Source organism: Bos mutus, chromosome 2, assembly GCF_027580195.1.
Source record: "Bos mutus isolate GX-2022 chromosome 2, NWIPB_WYAK_1.1, whole genome shotgun sequence".
Classification (NCBI taxonomy): Eukaryota; Metazoa; Chordata; class Mammalia; order Artiodactyla; family Bovidae; genus Bos; species Bos mutus.
This window is the reverse complement of record NC_091618.1, coordinates 49,713,643-49,736,456: the sequence shown is the minus strand read 5'-3', so window position 1 is coordinate 49,736,456 and position 22,814 is coordinate 49,713,643. Positions and strand designations below refer to the sequence as shown.

The 22,814-nt window shown below is 43.0% G+C and overlaps 1 protein-coding gene across 3 annotated transcripts in view; it reads right to left on the bottom strand.

Moving 5' to 3' along the window:
• Positions 1-22,814, bottom strand: part of RFTN2 (raftlin family member 2) — an 80,262-nt gene that overhangs the window by 10,496 nt on the left and 46,952 nt on the right. For all 3 annotated transcript variants that reach the window (XM_070388763.1, XM_070388762.1, XM_070388764.1), the window contains one exon: positions 3,692-3,770. In XM_070388763.1, the coding sequence (XP_070244864.1) occupies positions 3,692-3,770 (79 nt within the window). The remainder of the gene's footprint in view (positions 1-3,691; positions 3,771-22,814) is intronic.

The window sequence follows — 22,814 nt, the reverse complement described above, 5'->3', positions numbered from 1 at the left end:
GTACTACATGGCATTCCCACCAGCAGTGTTTTATAGTTCTGATTGCTCCTCATTCTTGATAGTCCTAAGTGAGGAGGGAGGAGGGTTCAGGATGGGGAACACATGTATACCTGTGGCGGATTCATTTTGATATATGGCAAAACCAATACAATATTGTAAAGTTAAAAAATAAAATAAAATTAAAAAACAAACAAACAAAAACCTAAAAAAAAAAAGAATTGTCGATGTTTTTTTAATTTTAGTCATTCTAGTAGATGTATGGTTTCATCATGATTTTCATTTGCATTTCCCTTGACCGATAATTTAAATGTCTTTTTATGTGTTTACTTCTCTTCTACATATCCTCATTGGTTCAAGACTTTTAACTATTTTTTTAAACTGCATTGTTTATTTCTTATTTTTTAAGTTTTAAGATACCTTCTGGATACAAGTCTTTTGTCATATATGTGATTTGCAAAAATTTTTTTTTCTCCCAGTCTGTGGCTGTCTGTTATTTTCTTAGTGTTATTCACAAAGCAAAAGTTTAAATTTTGATAAAGTCTAATTTATCAATTTTTTAAAATGAATTACGCTTTTAGAGTCATATCTGAGAACTCTGCTTAGCCCCAGTTCATGAAGATTTTTTCCTATTTTTTTTTCTAAAAGTTTTCTGATTTTCCTAAAATAAACTGTCTCTCAATGCTAGTGCTAGTGCCAGGTTGCTTCAGTCGTGTCTGACTCTTTGTGACCCCATGATTGCAAAGGAGTGTAGCCTGCCAGTTTCCTGTATCCAGGCCTATGGATTGTAGTCTCCCAGTTTCTTCTGTCCACAGGATTCTCCAAGCAAGAATACTGGAGTGAGTTGCCGTTCCCTGCTCCATGGGAGCTTCCCAACCCAGAAATTGAACCTTCTTGTCTCCTGCATTGGCATGCAGGTTCTTTACCACTAGTGCTACCTGGGAAGCCTCAATAGCTTAAAGAAATTGAGGCAGAAATTGGGAGTATAAATATTTGAATTTATATTGACCATATTTTAAAATTTCTCAAGCTATCTAGAATATTGTATAAAACATCTGTGAAACAAACACATTCCAAAAGTAAAGGTCTTTATAACTTCAGAAGAAAAAATTCCTATGATATGTTTTCTTCATTATGCAATTCTCAATTCCCTCCTTTATAACAGAGGCATGAAATGGTTTTGCTTAACATAAAAGTACTGTTCCATGTTGAGTGCAATTGAAACAAGAAGTTTTACATATCTTAACATTAGTCTCAGTAAAAGAAACAGAAAATCTTTTTTCAAGAATTAAACCCTAGATCAATTTCCAACAGCCCATGAAATTTATAATTTTATTGAAAACTCCTTGACAATCATAAGGCAATGTTTGTAATGCTTCAAATTTTCACCAACTGGTTTTTAGAACCAAATACCTTTGAAAAAGTCTTCCCTGGTGGCTCAGATGGTAAAGAATTCACCTGCAGTGAAGGGGACCCAGGTTTAATCCCTAGGTTGGGAAGATCCCCTGAAGAAGGGACCCACTCCAATATTCTTGCTTGGAGAATTCCATGGACAGAGGAGCCTGACAGGCTACAGTCCATGGGATCACAAAGAGTTGCACAGGACTGAGTGACTAACAATTTTCACCTTTGAAACAATTATTTGAAAACCTGTATAAATGAAGCAATCCCCCATCAACCCTTCCCCAACAACAACTGATTTCAAGGTACAAGCAAAGAATGGTGCCATTATGGTCTTAAAAGTATATAAGAATTTTTTTAAGGCATGTTATAAATGTATATATAAGATTCCACTGCATAGCTTGTGGGATCTTACTATCAGGGACCAAGGATCGAAACTGTGCCCCCTGCAATAGCAAAGGCTTAACCACCTGACTGCCAGGGAAGTCCGACAGAATATTTCTTGTGAACTTGTTTGAGCCATTCTCCCCAGGACTGGAAGGCACTGCTCACTTGTGGGCTCTAATTCAGTCTTTCTGAAATCTTTGTTAACTTGATCACTCTGCTCTCCTCCTAAGGGAGTTATCATCCTATCCACCTACAGCCCCTCTACTTGCTTGCCTGTGGAACCAGCTAGAGTCTGTTCAAAATCAATGTGAGACAACAGCATTAATAGACTAACAGCTATTACATATACTGTTAGTCTATTAATAGCTTTGCTAGTTTAGAAAAACTTTGAAGTTTTCTAAAACATTATTTTCTTGATAATATGGAATCACTTTAAATAATTTTCTGGTCCATTTGCAAACTTCCTCTTTTGAAAGTTAGGCCTTAATTAATTGAGATTAATTAGGCCTTAATTACGAAGAAGGCAATGGCATCCCACTCCAGTACTCTTGCCTGGAAAATCCCATGGACGGAGGAGCCTGGTAGGCTGCAGTCCATGGGGTCACTAAGAGTAGGACATGACTGAGCGACTTCACTTTCACTTTTCACTTCCATGCATTGGAGAAGGAAATGGCAACCCACTCCAGTGTTCTTGCCTGGAGAGTTCCAGGGACAGGGGAGCCTGGTGGGCTGCCGTCTATGGGGCTGCACAGTCGGACACGACTGAAGTGACTTAGCAGCAGCAGCAGCAGGTCTTAATTAAGATTTGTTCATTCAATGATACTATTCTAAGTGTGCATCTACTAGGAATCTAGTAAGAATAAGGTGACTTGAGACTCAGCAGAGCCCTTCAGCAAAGAACTGAAAAAATATGACCTTGAGGAGACAATACAAAAGTGCCGTCAGAAGTCAAGACTGCACAGATCTGTCATAATATCAGGCACATTCACTTATGAGGCTTATAACTGTAGGAGCGGAAAATCTTTTCCTCTGTCATCTTAGGTTCAGCATCTCAGACCTGCAAATTAAACTAGAAAAAGATTAATAGGAGAAAAGGTTTATTTTGGATGCACACGAGGGCTGCACAGAGAAGTAAAAACCCAAAGAGGCAGTTAGACCTGGGAGATGATTTTCATTTTACAAAGGGTGATACACTGTGGTGAAGTGACCAGACAAATAAAAAGGGATTTGGGGTTTTAGGGGCAGTAAACTGTGGGAAGTTAAATATTTGGGAATAGCTTAGTGGTAAAGAATCCAATCCACCTGCTGTGCAGGAGACCCAGGTTTGATCCTTGAGTGGGGAAGATTCCCTGGAGGAGGGAATGCAACCCACTCCAGTATTCTTGCCTGGAGAATCCCCTTGGGCAGAGGAGCCTGGCAGGCTACAGTCCACAGGGTTGCAAAGAGTCTGGATGTGACTGAGCATGTATTTGGGGAAACTAATGCAAGAGAGGGTTTAGTAAGTTGTGGGGACTACAGGCATTGTTCCCAGTGATGCGTCATCTTTGCGTTGTCTCTGGTACAGGAGAGGGAAGCAATTTTACAAAAGGAAATTTTTGTCACATTGGCATAAGGAAAATTTATGCCCTGCTTTTGTCAGAAAGGGAGAGGTTCTGTTTCATTGCCTTTAGCTCAAAATAGTAATCCTTACACCCAAATGGCATACTTTGGGGTCATATTCTGATTTCCTTCAGAACTGTCTCATGTTCCGGTTTGCTGGCACATTTCTCTTGTTATATGTTGGTTCAGAAGGCTGTTTCCTTATCAAGTTCCCACTTCCTCATCTGTTCACCGTTTAGAATTACAGTGAGAGATTAAGGATTAAATGGTTCAGTTTAACAGTTCATAAAGCATCACTTTTACTCACTTCTGGTGTCTGAGCAGCTGAATTCCACATAACTGGTCTCTGAAGGAATACAACCTGCTTTGTAGCCAAATTCCCCTCACTGAAAATTAAAACAACAGCGTTAGCATTTCTAAATTAGTAATTCTCTATATTTCACACTTGGCTAGAATGTTCCACATGTATTCTTTGTAAAATAATCTGATCCATTAATAATTATGAAACAGTCTATATAAGTTGCAGCAGATAAAACAAGGGGAAAAAAATCCTAAAAGCTAAATATGGTCCTTATAAAAGAAATTCTTAATGTTTAAAACTTGTAATCTCACTGTGCTAACATACTTGGTTTTGCATACATATTTGCATTCTGTATTCTATGCTTATCTCTTTTCTTGTTTGTATATTATGGTCATATTCTTAATAGCTTAATATCCCAAAGAATTAAGATACCAAAATGTACTAAGCCTTTCCATTATTACTGGAAAATTAGGTTGCTTCCGGCTTTCTGCTAATTATAAATAATGCTGTTATAGAAATATGTATAGTCTTCTTTATTCTTTATGACTTATTTCCTTGAGATAAATTCATAGGCGTGGGATTATTAGGCCAAAAGGGTATGATTTAAGCTTCTTGGTATGCATTGTCAAATTTGTCTTATGAAAGAAAGAGACCAGTTTGGACTGCCACGTGTGAGAAATTTATATACATTTTCCACTGAGGGACTTGAGCCATAGCTAGTCTCATTTTCAGATGCTTCTTTGTAGTCAGCTACTCAATATTCTCCTTATTTAACTACCATCATGGCAAATTACCCCTTGCCAAAGACTACTTGGGGTTTGGATTTCTCTGAAATGCTTTTCACAGAGTCTCCATGGATTTATGGGGAGGAGTGTCTGTAGCTAATGTTGCTCAGTTACGACTTTTATTATGCAAAAAACCCCAACAAAACCTCACTATTAGCTGCATTTTATGCTGAGCTCTTTTTTCTGGAAAACAAATGAAACATTGAAACTCTGGCCCTAGTGGTCAACACCACACAATTTGAAAATCCCAAACTTACTGATACTGTTGAATTTTGAGAAAGAGCAAATCTTCCCACAAAGTGGTAATGAGAGATTGCTTCTTTTTTTATTAAAGACTGCTTTTAGTCTAATCTATTTTAGTTTGACTGTATCTTTGAAAAAAAGACATGATGTGAAATATCTCCTAGCTTTGGGGAACAGCTTGAGTCATCTGGAGACGTCAGCATGAGACAGGAAGGGACTGGCGGTGCACAGAACAGGCTGGCTATTTGGGCGGCAGGGAGAATACTGGAAAGGGCAGTGGCTTTAGAAGCAGACGGTCCTGGATTCAAGACTCAATTTTACTGTAAAACAAAGAATGTTGCTCACCATCTAGTTCTATAAGAATCAAGTCATTAGCCAATGCAACCATGGACTTATAATTCACTCTAAAAGGAATTCAGGTGAAGATCAGAATGAAGCACTTGGTGCTCTGAGAAAACAGGCCCGCACATAGCTAGAAATATTTTAGGATTTTTTTAATGAACCTGGTGACTTATATCTTCCCATACTTAGAAAAGATCTAAGGTCATGAACTGAGATACCTGTTCCTTATGACTAACCTTTTACCAGGGTGTGTGCTTGACTGCACGTAACCCTTTTCCAAAACTATGTACATGCTGACCTGTCTGCCTCACCTCTTGGGAGCATTCCTCAGAGCTCTCTGAGAGATTGTATCCTGCACTAGAATTCTTAGTAAGTCCCCCAGAACTCACAGCTCTCAGGTTGTGCCTTCCGCACCACCCCCTGCACCCGAGTTGACAGTACTGAAATGGCTGATGATACCACCTAATACCTGGTGACTTTGGCGAAGTTTTAAAATTCTCTTTCATTTCCTATCAAGGGCTTTGTGATAGATAAATAAGTCAGTGGGTATGAAGAGCCTCCACTGTGCCTGCCACTGGAAGGAGCACAGAAAATGGGATTTCCTCCCAGTTCCCCCATTCATTTAATGAAATGTGGGGCAGGGTCGAGTGGGAGGAAAATATATTAGAATCAAGAACATCTTCCAGAAAGAACAGTCAAGGGAAAGGGGGCACAAGAATAGAGCAAGAGGTTTCTGGATAATGTTCAAGGTATGTGATGCAGGTAGAGAATCACATGCAGGAACCAGGCCTAGAACTCTCCAAAGATGAGGAGTCAGGGGACAATTAATCTTCTTGAATGGAAAGCCTCCTGGAGCCCCGGGGTAGGGACTGGGGGTGACCCTTGATGAGTTTTTCCCAAAAGATTATAGGATGGGGCAATCTGAGTATACTAAGGTGTGATGTTTGGCCAACAGCAGGCTTCTCAACCTTTATGAATGGGGTAAAACAGTAAGTGTGGAGACAGTTACTCAAAGGCTGCCTATCTTAGGACAGTCTTTGGTTGCCCAGGTAAGACTTTGGAAGGTCTTTAGAGTTAGACTTAATTTGAAATATGTCTGAGACCTCACTGTCTCTGGTTTTCTAAAGGACATTCTGATTTAAAATAGGTCTTGCTGGGACTTCCCTGGTGGCGCTGTGGATGGGAATCCACCTGCCAAAGAGAGGTCATGGGTTTGATCCCTGGGCCAGGAGGATTCCACGGGCCTCAAAGTAGCTAAGCCCAAGTGCCACAACTACTGAGCTTGCGCACTAGAGCCTGTGCTCTGCAACAAGAGAAGCCATTGCAATGAGAAGCTATTTCATGGCCAGGAGGAATAGCTCCTGCTTGCTGTAACTAAAGAAAGCCCAAGCAAAGCAACAAAGACCTAGAGCAGCCAAAAATTAATTAATTAGTTACATGAAATAAACTGCTTTCTGTTAAAAAAAAAAAAGTCTTGCTATTTTTGGGCTACCCAGGTGGTGCCAGTGGTAAAGAACCTACCTGCCAATACAGGAGATGTAAGAGATACAGTTTTGATTCCTGGGTCTGAAAGATTCCCTGCTATTTTCAGAACATCTGTGAGATGTGGAATGCCTTTTGGTTTGGAGAATGGTGATCATGGTAGAATGAAAGGGAAAGAGGTCTGAAACCATACAGAAGGACAGCTTTATGACAGGGCAAGTGAGTCCTTCAGAGTCTCCAGGAGCTCCAGAGGTAACTCTGTTTACTGAGCTTGGATAGGACATTTGCTCTGTAGCACAGGTTCTGAAAGGATTTGACTGGTAAAGTCATTATGGAATCAGAGAGATCTCTAAATGCTCTCCTGCAAGTTCCTGGACAGAGCCTACACCTGCTATTCCCTACAGAAATTTTTTACCCAGAAAGTACTATTAGTTAACTGAGTAACTTAATACTTTTCTGTGAGAGTTAAGAACCTTTAGATTCTCTTTTAGAGTGTTATTAATGGGTGGTCATGCTTTGATATAATATCAAATCAATGCAGCTTTTGGAAAATGCTTGATTTCCGCATAAACTCTGTAAAAGTTATGGCACAACCTGCTTTGGTGAAGAGTATAGACTGCAAGTAGGGGCTTCCCTGGGGGTTCAGACAGTAAAGAATTTGCCTGCAATGCAGGAGATCTATATTCGATCCCTGGATCAGGAAGATTCCCTGGAGAAGGGAATGGCAACCCACTCCAGCATTCTTGCCTGGAGAATTCCATGGACAGAGGAGTCTGGCAGTCTACAGTCCCCGGGGTTGCAAAGAGTAGGACACGACTGCGCAACAAACACACACACACACATAGACTGCACGTATAAGCTGCTCAAGGGAATAGTCTTCAAAGAAGATGTGAAAACACCTGCTAGTCCTTGCTTCCTGAGGGCAGTAGATAGCTCCCTGGTGCCATTGTCATCATGAGGTACAGGTTAGCCAGGGCAGCCTGGGGGGCTGGGTTCCCTGAAGCAATGGTGGAAAGCAGAGTGAATGGATACAAGGGCCAAGAGGGGAAAGGAGGGTCATCAGTCCAGAATAATGTCCAGGAAATTACCACGACACCCAAGGCCAAAGCCTAGGTAGGATCTGGGACCCTGGACCACACTGAAGGAAGAAAAGTGAAGGTCAAATCAGTGAGGCTGACTGGAAAAGAGAAACTAGTGAGAGAAGCAAGGTCAGGTCCAGGTGTTTGACCAGAAGAAACCAGTTGAAACAAAGTGAAAGGCTGAGTCAGTTCTGGGGTCACACCCAGGATTAACCAAAGGTCAAAGGACAGGTACGGACCTGGGAGAGGCAAGAGAAGCCCCCAGAACTGCTGCTGTCCCTGGGACAAGGGGCTTCTTCTCTCTGCCTTGGTAGTAGGCAGATAGAAGTGGGCAGATAGGAGTGTGGGATCTGGGGAGAGTGAGCCAGGGATTGTCTTGACAGTACAGGCAGAGGAGCCAGAACACAGAAGGGGGAGAAGTGTGTTCAACCAGTTCTACAACTTTGTACTACACAATATCCGGACACATCATTTCTTTGTGATGTGTTTAACAGAGAGGCAGTGGAGTCTGGGAGAAACAGCATGTATGACTTTAGAGTCATACTGACCCTGGGTTTGCATCCTAGCTTTGTTGCTTACTAGCTAAGTGACACTGATGAAGTTGTCCTATCTTTCTGAACCTCCTGTTCCTCTTTTGTAAAACAAAGATGGTTCTAAGAATACCAGTGGTGGATATAAAGTTCTTAGCACAGACCCTGGAGCATAGCAGATGCTCAGTAAATGTTTCCTTCTCCCTTTCCTGTCTTCTTCTATGCATTTCATAAGAAAACAAAAAGAAGACTCTCTACTTGGTTATTTTTAAGGGAGGGAGGTTTGCTACGGTGTCAATAAACAACCAAGAAAAAGACTAGCTTCCTGATAACAGAAAATCTCATGAACTAAACTAAGAATAATAACTCAATTTGTGCAATGCTTTCTGGGCAGAGGGCTTGGATTTGATCCCTGATCAGGGAGGAGATCCCCCATGCCACAACTAAGACCTGGTGCAGCCAAATAAATAAATATTAAAAACAAACAACAAACCCCTTAAAACAAAGACATCCATAAAGAGAGTAAAAAAGACAAGCCTCAGACAGAATTAGGGAGACCATCACAACACACATATAACAAATAAAAAGCCTCATCCAATATACATTTAAACACTCCTATAAATACAATTTTAAATGTGGGCAAAAGATTTAAACAGGTACTTAACAAAAGAAAAATCTCGGTGGTCAAGAAATGTATGAAAATGTGCTCAATTTTAGTAGCAATTAGGTAAGTACAAACTAAAACCACACCGAGATCACGCTATATATACAATCATCAGAATGGCAAAATTTAAAAGTATGACAATATTTTTTTGTTGGAGCAATGGGAATTTTCATGTTCTGCTGGTGGGAGAGTAAGCTGCAACATTCTACTTGAAAAGAGTTCGGCATTTATATCTATAAAGCCAAAGAAATAAACTATAACCCAGCAAGCAATTCCACTTCCTGGTCTACACGCTTGAGAAACTTGGGCATATGTGCTCAGGTTCAGAACAGCATGCTTGTCACAGCCAACACCTGAAAGCAACCAAAGCATCAGCAGCAAGACGGATAAACAAACACCTACACAGAGCTCTTACAGTGGAATCGTGGATAACTCTTACAGTGCTAAGTGAAAGAAGCAACATGTGAAAGACTAGGAAGAAAGTGAAAGTGTTTGTCATTCAGTAGTGTCTGACTCTGCGACCTCATAGACTGTAGCCTGCCAGGCTCCTATGTCCATAGAATTCTCCAGGTAAGAATACTGCAGTGGGTAACCATTCCCTTCTCAGGATCTTCCTGACCCAGGAATCGAACCTGAGTCTCCTACAGTGGATTCTTTATCATTTGAGCCACCAGGGAAGCCCATGAAAGAATATATATAATTCCATTTTTATAAAATTCAAAACAAGCAAAACTAAATTGTTTATTTAGGGATACAAACATGAGTGGTAAGACTATTAGGCAAAAGAAGGAAGTGATTATCCTAAAAGTTGGGGTCATGTTACCTCTGCATGAAGGGAGTGGGTATGATGGGGTAGTTCTAGGGTGCCACTGTCTTGTCCAGTGGTAATTACAGTGTTTTTATAATTATAATATGTATATTTGTCAACAAAGGTCCATCTAGTCAAGGCTATGGTTTTTCCAGTAGTCATATATGGATATGAGACTTGGACTCTAAAGAAAACTGAGCGCCAAAGAATTGATACTTTTGAACTGTGGTGTTGGAGAAGACTCTTCAGAGTCCCTTAAACTGCAAGGAGATTCAACCAGTCCATCCTAAAGGAAGTCAGTCCTGAATATTCATTGGAAGGACTGATGCTGAAGCTGAAACTCCAATACGTTGGCCACCTGATGTGAGGAGCTGACTCATTTGAAAAGACCCTGATGCTAGGAAAGATTGAGGGCAGGAGGAGAAGGGGACGACAGAGGATGAGATGGTTGGATGGCATCACGGACTCAATGGGCATGAGTTTGGGTAAACTCTGGGAGTTGGTGATGGACAGGGAGGCCTGGCATGCTGTGGTTCATGGGGTGGCAAAGAGTTGGACATGACTGAGTGACTGAACTGAACTGATATTTGTGTTTTATGCACTTTTTATATGTGTTTTATTAACAAAATTGTTTTAAGCGTATGTGTAATGCTGTATGTAGAATGGTTGTGGATTTACACATAATAATAATGCTCTCTCGACACAGACACAGAGAACAGACTTGTGGACATGGGGGAGGAGGGGCACCAGGGTGGGTGTTGGGAGGGGCGTGAAAGGAAAGTGTGGGAAGTAATGGAGAGTAACATGGAAACGTACATTACCATGTGTAAAATAGATAACCAATGGGAATTTGCTGTATGATTCAGGGAACTCAAACTGGGGCTCTGGAACAACCTAGAGGGATGGGATCGGGAGGGAGGCAGGAGGAAAGTTCAAGAGTGAGGAGACATATGTATACCTATGGTTGATTCATGTTGATGTTTGGCAAAAACCAGCACAGTTCTGTAAAGCAATTATCCTTCAATTAAATAAATTCAGTTCAGTTCAGTCGCTGAGTCATGTCTGACTCTTTGCGACCCCATGAATTGCAGCACGCCAGGCCTCCATGTCCATCACCAACTCCCGGAGTTCACTCAGATTCACGTCCATCGAGTCAATGATGCCATCCAGCCATCTCATCCTCTGTCGTCCCCTTCTCCTCCTGCCCCTAATCCCTCCCAGCATCAGAGTCTTTTCCAATGAGTCAACTCTTCGCATGAGGTGGCCAAAGTACTGGAGTTTCAGCTTTAGCATCATTCCCTCCAAAGAAATCCCAGGGCTGAAATTCTCCTTCAGAACTTCAGATCTCCTTCAGATCCAACTGCAAGGTTGGGTCTCCTTGCAGTCCAAGGGACTCTCAAGAGTCTTCTCCAACACCACAGTTCAAAAGCATCAATTCTTCGGCACTCAGCTTTCTTCACAGTCCAACTCTCACATCCATACATGACAACTGGAAAAACCATAGCCTTGACTAGATAAATAAATTTAAAAGCAAAACAAAAATTCTCTCTCCTCTTGTACATTTATTGTTTTGGTAAAATCAGTCTTGAATTCTATTTTTTTCCCCAAACCTTAAACTTCTTTATTTTGCATTAGAGTATAGTTGCTTTCTATTTTTTTTAAATTGAGGCATAGTTGATGTACAATATTACCTAAGTTTCAGGTATATAACACAGTGATTCACAATTTTTAAAGTTTATACTCCATTTATAATTACAATAAAATATTGGCTATATTCCTTGTGATGTACAATACATCCTCACACCTTATTTATTTTATACATAGTAGTTTGTATTTCTTAATCACCTATCTCTATTTATCACTCCTATCTCTATTTACCCTCCTTTCCATACTGGTATCCACTAGCTAGTTCTCTATATCTGTGTGGGCCTACTTTTTTTTTGTTAGATCTATGAGTTTTAAATTAGGAGAGGTCTTTAGGAATTCATTCACATGTACTTACTTCTCCTTGAATAAGTCCTGCACTTTGGTGACTCTGCTTTGTGCTTATGGTTGCCATAAAGAGGAACTATTTTGCGATCTTCATACTTCCACTTTTCATGTGCTCACTAACTGATTCCATTCTTTTCTGCTGATCCTGGTATTAGAATCTTTGTTTTTATGGTGTTTGGGCAGCTACTAACAACAGACCAGTGCAGCTATGTGAGATGACTCCTATTTACTGTTCCTGGTTAGCCCTATCTGGCACCAGGAATATCCTCTCTAAAACTACTTTTGGAAGCACTCTTCTTTCTTAACAGTCCCTACATCTCAGACTTCTCAGCCTCCAACGACCTCCTCTCCTCTTTCATGGATCTTTTCTACCCTATTCACTGGCCTGACATGCAACTCTTTTTGCATTATTGCTTCCCCAAGGAGCCTTTTAATATATTTTCTCTGGAATTCCTCCCCCTTCTCCCATTAAATTTTAATGACAAAGATATGTCATGTATCTGTTTATGTACTATGACATTTTGGAGGGCCCAAAGCCCTCCCATGTCCCCTGTTTCTTGTTAAAAAAAAAAAAGGCTTTAGTTTTCTAGGTCTTCCCTGAGTTCCAAAGAATTGCTGTATGACCCTGTGCTGTGCTTAGTCGCTCAGTCATGTCTGACTCTTTGTGACCCCATGGACTGTAGCCAGCCAGGATCCTCTGTCCATGGAGATTCTCCAGGCAAGAATATTGGACTGGGTTGCCATGCCCTCCTCCAGATAATCTTCCCAATCCAGGGATTGACTCCAGGTTGCCTGCATTGCAGGTAGATTCTTTACTGTCTGAGCCAGACACAGGCAGCTCAAATTTAATGTTTTGTGACAATCTAGAGGGATGAGAAGAGATACCCCATGTCCAAGGTGAGAGAAACCCAAGTAAGATGGTAGGTGTTGCGAGAGGGCACCAGAGGGCAAACACACTGACACCATAATCACAGAAAACTAGTCAATCTGATCACACAGACCACTGCCTTGTCTAACTCAATGAAACTAAGCCATGCCCTGTGAGGCCACCCAAGATAGACCGGTCATGATGGAGAGGTCTGACAGAATGTGGTCCACTGGAGAAAGGAATGCCAAACCACTTCAGTATTCTTGCCTTGAGAACCCCATGAACAGTATAAAAAAGCAAAATGATAGGATACTGAAAGAGGAACTCCCCAGGTCGGTAGGTGCCCAATATGCTACTGGACATCAGTGGAGAAATAACTCCAGAAAGAATGAAGGGATAGAGCCAAAGCAAAAACAATACCCAGTTATGGATGTGACTGGTGATAGGAGCAAGGTCTGATGCTGTAAAGAGCAATATGGCACAGGAACCTGGAATGTTAGGTCCATGAATCAAGGCAAATTGGAAGTGGTCAAACAGGAGATGGCAAGAGTGAATGTCAACATTCTAGGAATCAGTGAACTAAAATGGACTGGAATGGGTGAATTTAACTCAGACGACCATTATATCTACTACTGCGGGCAGGAATCCCTTATAAGAAATGGAGTAGCCATCACGGTCAACAAAAGAGCCTGAAATGCAGTACTTGGACAAAATCTCAAAAACAACAGAATGATCTCTGTTTGTTTCCAAGGCAAACCATTCAATATCCCAGTAATCCAAGCCTATGCCCCAACCAGTAATGCTGAAAAAGCTGAAGTTGAACGGTTCTATGAAGACCTACAAGACCTTTTAGAACTAACACCCAAAAAACATGTCCTTTTCATTATAGAGGACTGGAATGCAAAAGTAAGAAGACAAGAAACACCTGGAGTAACTGGCAAATTTGGCCTTGGAATACGGAATGAAGCAGGGTAAAGGCTAATAGAGTTTTGCCAAGAAAATTCACTGGTCATAGCAAACACCCTCTTCTAACAACACAAGAGAAGGCTCTACACATGGACATCACCAGATGGTCAACACCGAAATCAGACTGATTATATTCTTTGCAGCCAAAGATGGAGAAGCTCTATACAGTCAGCAAAAACAAGACCGGGAGCTGACTGTGGCTCAGACCATGAACTCCTTATTGCCAAATTCAGACTTAAATTGAAGAAAGTAGGGAAAACCACTAGACCATTCAGGTATGACCTAATTCAAATCCCTTATGATTACACAGTGGAAGTGAGAAACAGATTTAAGGGCCTAGATCTGATAGACAGAGTGCCTGATGAACTATGGATGGAGATTCATGACATTGTACAGGAGACAGGGATCAAGATCATTCCCATGGAAAAGAAATGTAAAAAAGCAAAATGGCTGTCTGAGGAGGACTTACAAATAGCTGTGAAAAGAAGAGAAGTGAAAAGCAAAGGAGAAAAGAAAAGATATAAGCATCTGAATGCAAAGTTCCAAAGAATAGCAAGGAGAGATCAGAAAGCCTTCTTCAGCGATCAATGCAAAGAAATAGAGGAAAACAATAGAATGGGAAAGACTAGAGATCTCTTCAAGAAAATTAGAGATACCAAGGGAACATTTCATGCAAAGATGGGCTCAATAAACGACAGAAATGGTATGGACCTAACAGAAGCTGAAGATATTAAGAAGAGGTGGCAAGAATACACAGAAGAACTGTACAAAAAAGATCTTCACGACCCAGATAATCACGATGGTGTGATCACTCACCTAAAGCCAGACATACTGGAATGTGAAGTCAAGTGGGCTTTAGAAAGCATCACTACGAACAAAGCAAGTGGGGGTGATGGAATTCCAGTTGAGCTATTTCAAATTCTGAGAGATGATGCTGTGAAAGTGCTGCACTCAATATGCCAGCAAATTTGGAAAACAGCAGTGGCCACAGGACTGTAAAAGCAGAAATAGATGGTTTTCTGGAACTCTCTTGCTTTTTCCATGATCGAGCAGATGTTGGCAATTTGATCTCTGGTTCCTCTGCCTTTTCTAAAACCAGCTTGAACATCAGAAAGTTCAGGATTCACGTATTGCTGAAGCCTGGCTTGGAGAATTTTGAGCATTACTTTACTAGCGTGTGAGATGAGTGCGATTGTGCAGTAGTTTGAGCATTCTTTGGCATTGCCTTTCTTTTGGATTGGAATAAAAACTGACCTTTTCCAGTCCTGTGGCCACTGCTGAGTTTTCCACATTTGCTGGCATATTGAGTGCAGCACTTTCACAGCATCATCTCTCAGAATTTGAAATAGCTCAACTGGAATTCCATCACCCCCACTTGCTTTGTTCGTAGTGATGCCAAAGCCTTTGTGTGGATCACAATAAACTGTGGAAAATTCTTAAAGAGATGGGAACACCAGACTACCTGACCTGCCTCTTGAGAAACCTATATGCAGATCAGGAAGCAACAGTTAGAACTGGACATGGAACAACAGACTGGCTCCAAATAGGAAAAGGAGTACGTCAAGGCTGTATATTGTCACCCTGCTTATTTAACTTCTGTGCAGAGTACCTCATGAGAATCGCTGGGCTGGAAGAAGCACAAGCTGGAATCAAGATTGCCAGGAGAAATATCAGTAACCTCAGATATGCAGATGACACCACCCTTATGACAGAAAGTGAAGAGGAACTAAAAAGCCTCTTGATGAAAGTGAAAGAGGAGAGTGAAAAAGTTGGCTTAAAGCTCAACATTCAGAAAACGAAGATCATGGCATCTGGTCCCATCACTTCATGGGAAATAGATGGGGAAACAGTGGAAATAGTGGCTGACTTTATTTTTTGGGGTTCCAAAATCACTGCAGATGGTAAGTGCAGCCATGAAATTAAAAGACGCTTACTCCTTGGAAGGAAAGTTATGATCAACCTAGATAGCTAATTCAAAAGCAGAGACATTACTTTGCCAACAAAGGTCCATTTAGTCAAGGCTATGGTTTTTCCAGTGGCCATGTATGGATATGAGAGTTGGACTGTGAAGAAGGCTGAGCGCTGAAGAATTGATGCTTTTGAACTGTGGTGTTGGAGAAGACTCTTGAGAGTCCCTTGGACTGCAAGGAAGTCCAACCAGTCCATCCTAAAGGAGATCAGTCCTGGGTGTACATTGGAAGGACTGATGCTAAAGCTGAAACTCCAGTACTTTGGCCACCTCATGCGAAGAGTTGACTCATTGGAAAAGACCCTGATGCTGGGAGAGATTGGGGGCAGGAGGAGAAGGGGATGACAGAGGATGAGATGGCTGGATGGCATCACCGACTCAATGGGAATGAGTTTGAGTAAACTCCGGGAGTTGGTGATGGACAGGGACGTGCTGTGATTCATGGGGTTGCAAAGAGTCGGAGACGACTCAGGGACTCAACTGAACTGAGAGGGATGGGATGCGGGAGGGAAATGAGAGGGAGGTTCAAGAGGAGGAGGACATACATATACCAATGGCTGATTCATGTTGATATATGGCAGAAACCAACACAATATTGTAAAGCAACCATCCTCCAATTAAAAATTAATAAATTAAAAAATATTTCCCTCTCAGTGTAAGGTTATAATTCCATATTTCTGTAAGTGCATCAGAATCACCTTGGATTCTTATTGAAATGCACATTCCCCCTTCCTGCTTTGGATTATTACTGGAGAGAGGGGAGCTGATCTGAGGTGGACAGAGGGAGCTTTGTCTCCTCTTTTCATTTTTTTTCTTGGTGATTATTTTGAGGTCAGCAATATTAGCTGCTGGTTCAGCTAATCTGATCCCCTAACCAGATTTGTCCTGAAGAATTCGATGTAAATTTTCACCTCGATTTTTTTTGAAAAGGATTGGGCCTATTTGTTTAATTATATAGTGATACATATTAAAAATGCATTCTGGCAAGTTTTCAGAACTGATAACAATAACTCTGGAATGAGGTCGTGATATCAGATGACCACATGTTGATGATTCCATGATAGCACAGCTTTAAATCTCAGTGGTATGATCATGCCTATGGCAATGAAGCAATAACTTTAAGGACACCCTAGGAAAACAACTTTATATCATCTGACAGGATATAGCTGTTCTTCAGTTCAGTTCAGTCACTCAGTCGTATCTGTCTCTTTGCGACCTTATGGACTGCAGCATGCCTGGCCTCCCCATCCATCAACTCCCAGAGCTTGCTCAGACTCATGTCCATTAAGTCAGTGATGCCATCCAACCATTTCATCCTCTGTCATCCCCTTCTCCTGCCTTCAATCCTTCCCAGCATCAGGGTCTTTTCCAATGAGTCAGTTCATCGAATCAGGTGGCCAAAGTATTAGAGCTTCAGTATCAGTCCTTCCAATGAATATTCAGAACTAATTTCCTTTAGGATTGACTGGTTGGATTGCCTTTCAGTCTAAGGGACTCTCAAGAGTGTTCTCCAGCACCACAGTTCAAAAACATCAATTCTTTGGTGCTCAGCTTTCCTTACTGTCCAACTCTCACATCCATACATGACTACTGGAAAAACCATAGCTTTGACTATATGGACCTTTATCAGTAATGTCTCTGTTTTTTCAATATACTGTCTAGGTTGGTCATAGCTTTTCTTTCAAGGAGCAAGTGTCTTTTAATTTCATGGCTGCAGTCACCATCTACAGTGATTTTGGAGCCCAAGTAAATAAAGTCCCTCACTGTTTCCATCGTTTCCACATCTATTTGCCGTGAAGTGATGGGACCAGATGCCATGATCTTAGTTTTTTTGAATGCTGAGTTTTAAGCCAGCTTTTTCACTCTCCTCTTTTACTTTCATCAAGAGGCTTTTTAGTTTCTTTTTGCTTTCTGCCATAAGGGTGGTGTCATTGGCATATCTGAGGTTATTGGTATTTCTCCAGCTTGTGCTTCATCCAGTCTGGCATTTCAAATGATGCACTCTGCAGATAAGTTAAATAAGCATGGTGACTGTTAGGTAGGTAGAATAGGGAAAAGGAGTCCAAAATGGCGGTGGCTAAAAGACAAGGAAGGGAAAAGCCCGCGAAAATAGAACAAAAGAAGGTCCAAGGACTGGAGTGAGGACCTCAGGTAAAACAAACAACACTCCTGGCTGGCCCAATTTACATAGGACAGGCCCAGGGAGAGATAAACATATAAATAGAGGAACCAAAGCTAGCTCGCTCTCTCTCCGGTGTGCTGCGGTGCTCTTCTCCTCGTGTCTTTGGATCGACCCTCATGCCTCGAAAATGGATTTTCCTGCTATCTTCTAAATAAAATAGAGCTGTAACACTGAGCTGTAACACTGATTTGTCTAAGAGCTATAACACGGTTTGTCCAAGACCCGAGAGCTGTGAAGCGCGGAGGGCTTTATTGTCCATTGCTCCAAATCTTTGTTGTGACGAAACAAAGAACCGAGGACATACACTCGCGTGACATCTATGGTGCCATGACTTGGATTTAACCTGGCCGAAACAATCTCTGCGCGGAAGAGGCCAAGCACAGCAGGAGCCCAACTCAGCAAAGCTCCCGTGCTAGAAGCAGAAGGCGAAGAAACCCAGCGCTGGGGAAGCCCCATCGTGCTGGAAAACGGGACAGGGAAAAACGAACTCAGCAGAAAGCTCACGTGGCCCAGTCTCAGATTCCAGAAGACCTCCGGTTAAGGTAAGAGGTCTTCGCTTCTATGGCTGGAGAGACCTTTACAATCTCTTGTTTCTTGTTTCCTCGAACCTCCCATAAACAGGCGGGTGGCAGGGGCACAATTGAGGGACTCTGGAGAGGCTACTTCTCAGCATGTCCCAAAGGCGCTATCTGCTGAGCCCCAGTAGCTGTTACCCAAGCCAGTGGGGGTTCTTCTGTCCTTTCTCTTCTCTGTGCCAAGGATCAGACCAATGAAATTGTGAGCACCGGTCAGATATTTAGCAAATTTTCCGGCGGGCTATGAAGGGGATTCTTTGGCACGTTTTTCCCACTGCTTTTTCCTCCTGTCCTTCAGCTCTCTCCCAGGACTCAAGCCCAGCCAAAAGTAATGAAACTCAGGCTCTAGGTCTCATTGCAAAAATTCATTGAGAGTCAAAGCGATAGATAAGAGGTAGACTTGTTAAGATTCAGAGAGAAGCGCCACACTCTACAGGATACAGGCCAAGAAATGCGGCCTGGCTAGGTTTTGCGAGGGTGAATTCATATGCTAATGAGTGAGAGGATCATCCCAGCCATTGGGGAACCACCCAGTCTTCCATCTTTTGACAGTGACTTGGAGGTGTCCTGCCACCTCTGGGTTTGTCTGTTGGCTTATAGATTGGGGATTAAGGTTTACTTGAATTTGACTTGTCATCTTGGATCCAATTGATTTTAATTGGTTTACATTATACCCTTGTGCTATGTCATTCTTTCAAAGGTTGTGCTCTGCCCCCTTCCCTCCTGTTTCATGCTCTTTTCCTGAGCCCCATCCAGACCCACAAGGTTGCCTCTACAGTCTTCTGGAGAGACAACCAGAAAATAGCTGGCCTTGGGAGGGAAATACTCTATAATATCCAACCCCCTAATCCTACCCAGTACTGGTCACACTGGAGGTCTTGGGGACACCAACTCCAGTCTGGGGGTCCCAGGAGGTCATCACGCCTTGACCTGCATAGGGATCTGGTCCTTGAAAGGTTGTCACACCTCAATCTGCTCAGGGATCCACTAGTCCCAGGGGTCCCAGGAGGTCGTCATGCCTCGACCTGCCCAGGGACCCAATTCTCGGGAGGCTGTCACACTTCGACCTGCCTGGGGATTCGATCTCTAGGAGGCTGTCACGCCTTAGCCTGACTGGGGATCTGCACCCTGACCCGGGGATGCCTGGCTCTCAGGTTGCAACAGTTCTGGGTAGGATAAGCTTCAGAAAGACTCACCCCTAAGGAAGTCTACTTAAGGAAACAAAAAGAAGCCTATTACTTGTGGGACTGTGCCCAGTCTCAACAATAACTCAGGAGCCCAATGAGAACCCCACTGCTTTTCTAGAAAGGCTAAAAGAGGCACTCCAAAAGTTTACCAATCTGGACTTAGACTCTTACAAGGGACAGGTGATTTTAAAGGACAAATTCCTGTCCCAATGTGCATCAGATATCAGAATTAAGTTACAACAGCTACAACAGCAGGATCCTGCTGCCTCTTTAGATGAGATGGTCCAGACAGCCACCAATACCTTTTGTAACAGAGAACAGGAGAAGGAAGCCAAGGCCCAGGAGAAGGAGAGAAAGAAAGAGACACGGCATGCCCAGATGCTGGCCACCCTTCAGGGAAGCCCTATGGCAAACCCCGAGTCCTTGAAGGACAAGGCACGAGACAAATGCCTGATCTGTAGACAGGCGGGGCATTGGGCCAAAGAGTGTCCAAACTGTGACAAGTCTCCTAGAATGGCTTGCCACAAATGCCATCAACTGGGACACTGGGTGGCACTCTGCCCTGGGGACCCAAGAGCCTCAAGGTCAAGCGCCAAGCCTACCCTCACGATGCTTCAAGAGGACTGAAGCGGTCCGCTCCAGCCAGCCCGCCTGTCACAGATAACCATCAGGGGGCTGGAGCCAAGGGTGCAACTGGATGTGGCAGGTAGGTCCGAGAATTTCTTGGTTGCCACAGGGGCTACCTACTCTGTCTTGATCTCCTACTCTGGAGCCTTCTTCTCCCAAACCTGTACCATTGTGGGTGCTACAGGAAAAGCAACTACTAAAAGATTCACCCAAGCACTTCTTGGTTGCTGGGATGGACAAATATTTTCCCACCAGTTTCTGGTGGTCCCTGAGTGTCCTACTCCCTTATTGGGAAGAGATATACTCACTAAACTGGGAACCACACTTGTGATGGTAAGTTTTTTCAGCTCCTAGAGCTCTACAGCTCCTGGTTACTACTGAAGAACTCATTACACCTTCAATAGAGAGGGACCAAAAACTATGGGAAGACAAAATTAACCCCCAGGTGTGGGACCAGGGGATTCCTGGAAGAGCCCACCAAGTTGAACCGGTCATCATTGTCCTCTGAGATCCCACTCTGTTTCCTAACCGGAAACAATACCCTCTCAAAAGAGAGGCTCGGGAGGGACTACAGCCATTAATAAATAAATTCCTTGCTTGTGGGCTATTGGTCCCCACCAGTTCGCCATGTAACACCCCAAACCTGTCAGTAAAGAAAAAAGACGGAACCTGGCAAATGGTTCAAGATCTCCGGATCATAAATGAAGCTGTAGTCCCCCTCCATCCCACAGTACCCAAGCCCTATGTAATCTTGGGAAAAATCCCACCCAGTGCCAAGTGGTTTACAGTCGTGGATGTCAAAGATCCATTTTTTGCCTACCACTGGCTAAAGAATCCCAATATCTTTTTGCCTTTGACTGGGAGGTCCCAGGAGAAAAACACCAACAGATGACTTGGACAGTATTACCCCAGGGGTTCAGATATAGCCCCCACCTGGTTGGACAGGCCCTTAGCCGGGATCTCCTAGATCTGGACCTGGGACCTAATGGGAAAATATTATAATACATAGATGACCTACTAATCTGCTCTCCAGATGAGAAAAGTGCCCAACAACATGCAATTCATGTTCTAAACTTGGCAGAAAGGGGATATAAAGTCTCCCATGCTAAGGCACAGATGGTCGAGACAAAGGTCACTTACCTGGGAGTTCAGATTATACACGGGTCCAGGAGGGTCCAGGAGGCTGTCCTCTGAACGGGTACAAGGAATCCTCCAGTTGCCCTCCCTCACGACTTGAACACAATTGCGAGCTTTCCTGGGGCTAACTGGATATTGTAGAATCTGAATACCCAACTATGGTTTAATTGCCCCAACCCTTATATGAAAGCTTAAAGGGACGAGATGATTCAATCCCACTGATGTGGGAAACTCCTCAAAAGAAGGCAGAGGCTACACTAAAACAGGCCTTAACTCAGGCACCTGCCTTGAGGTTGCCAGGCCCAGAAGAAGCATTCCAACTTTATGTCCATGAAAGAGAGGGAATAGCCTTGGGAGTGTTAACTCAAAGGTTGGGGTCTGAGCCCCAGCCTGTAGCTTACTTATCCAAGAGGCTCGATTCAACCGTCCGGGGCTGGCCCCCCTGCCTTCGAAATCTTGCAGCTATTGCAATCATGATAGAAGATGCTTTAAAACTCTCCTTTGGGGGCAAACTAACTATTTTTACCAGCCACCAAGTAAAATAACTCCTAAATGGGAGAGGCCATTTATGGATGTCTGATCAAAGAATCCTCAGATATCAAGTAATGCTGATGGAAAATCCAGGCCTCACTATATCCCCTTGTGAGGTTCTTAACCCAGCCACCCTCCTCCCTACCCCTGAGGGCTCTCTCCCCTTTCACTCTTGTCTAGAAATCTTGGACCACTGGAAAAAACCCCAAGAGGGATTGTCAGAAGATCCTCTGACCAATCCTGAGGAAATCTGGTACACTGATGGAAGCAGCTTTGTCTTGGATGAAAAAAAGGAGAGCTGGGTATGCAGTAGTCTCCAATTTTGAGACCATAGAGGCTAAGCCTCTGCCAGGAGGTACTTCAGATCAATTAGCTGAGCTCATAGCCCTGACTCGAGCTTTAGAGCTGGGAAAAGGAAAAAGAATAGCCATTTACACTGACTCCAAGTATGCTATGCCTTTCTGGTGCTACATGCACAAGCGGCTATTTGGAAAAAAAGGGGCCACTTGACCACCTGAGGGTACCCAATCAAATATGGTGATCAGATTCTTCGACTCTTGGAGGCAGTCCACCTGCCCACTGAGGTTTCAGTCTCCCACTGTAAAGGACACCAAAAAGGGAGCACAGAAGTGGCATGAAGGAACCAAGCAGCTAATCAGGCAGCTAGGAGAGCAGCATTACAGAACCATGACCTAATAGGGATTGCCACCTTAGTTCCACAGACTAATTTGCCAGAAACTCCTTCATATACTGAAGGTGAGGCTCTTAAAGCTAAGAGCGAGGGCTTTCAAGAAGATCATATGGGGTGGTTCCAAAAGGAGGGACTCCTTTTTCTGCCTGGGAATCTCCAACGGAAGTTGGTTAACTCCTTACATGCCACTACTCATTTAGGAGAAAAGGCCCTCCAAAGATTACTAGGAAGGTCCTTCAGAGGAACAGGCTTCCAAACAACTATAAGACAGCTGGTCTCCTCTTGTCCCACTTGCCAATTAAACAACCCCCAAGGAGCTCGAAGACCCCAGCTGGCCCAGCCTGTCCAACGACATGAGGCCTACCCAGGAGAGGACTGGCAGATGGACTTCATCCAGATGACAGTTTCTCAAGGGTATAAATACCTATTAGTCATGATAGATACGTTCATAGGATGGATTGAAAGCTTTCC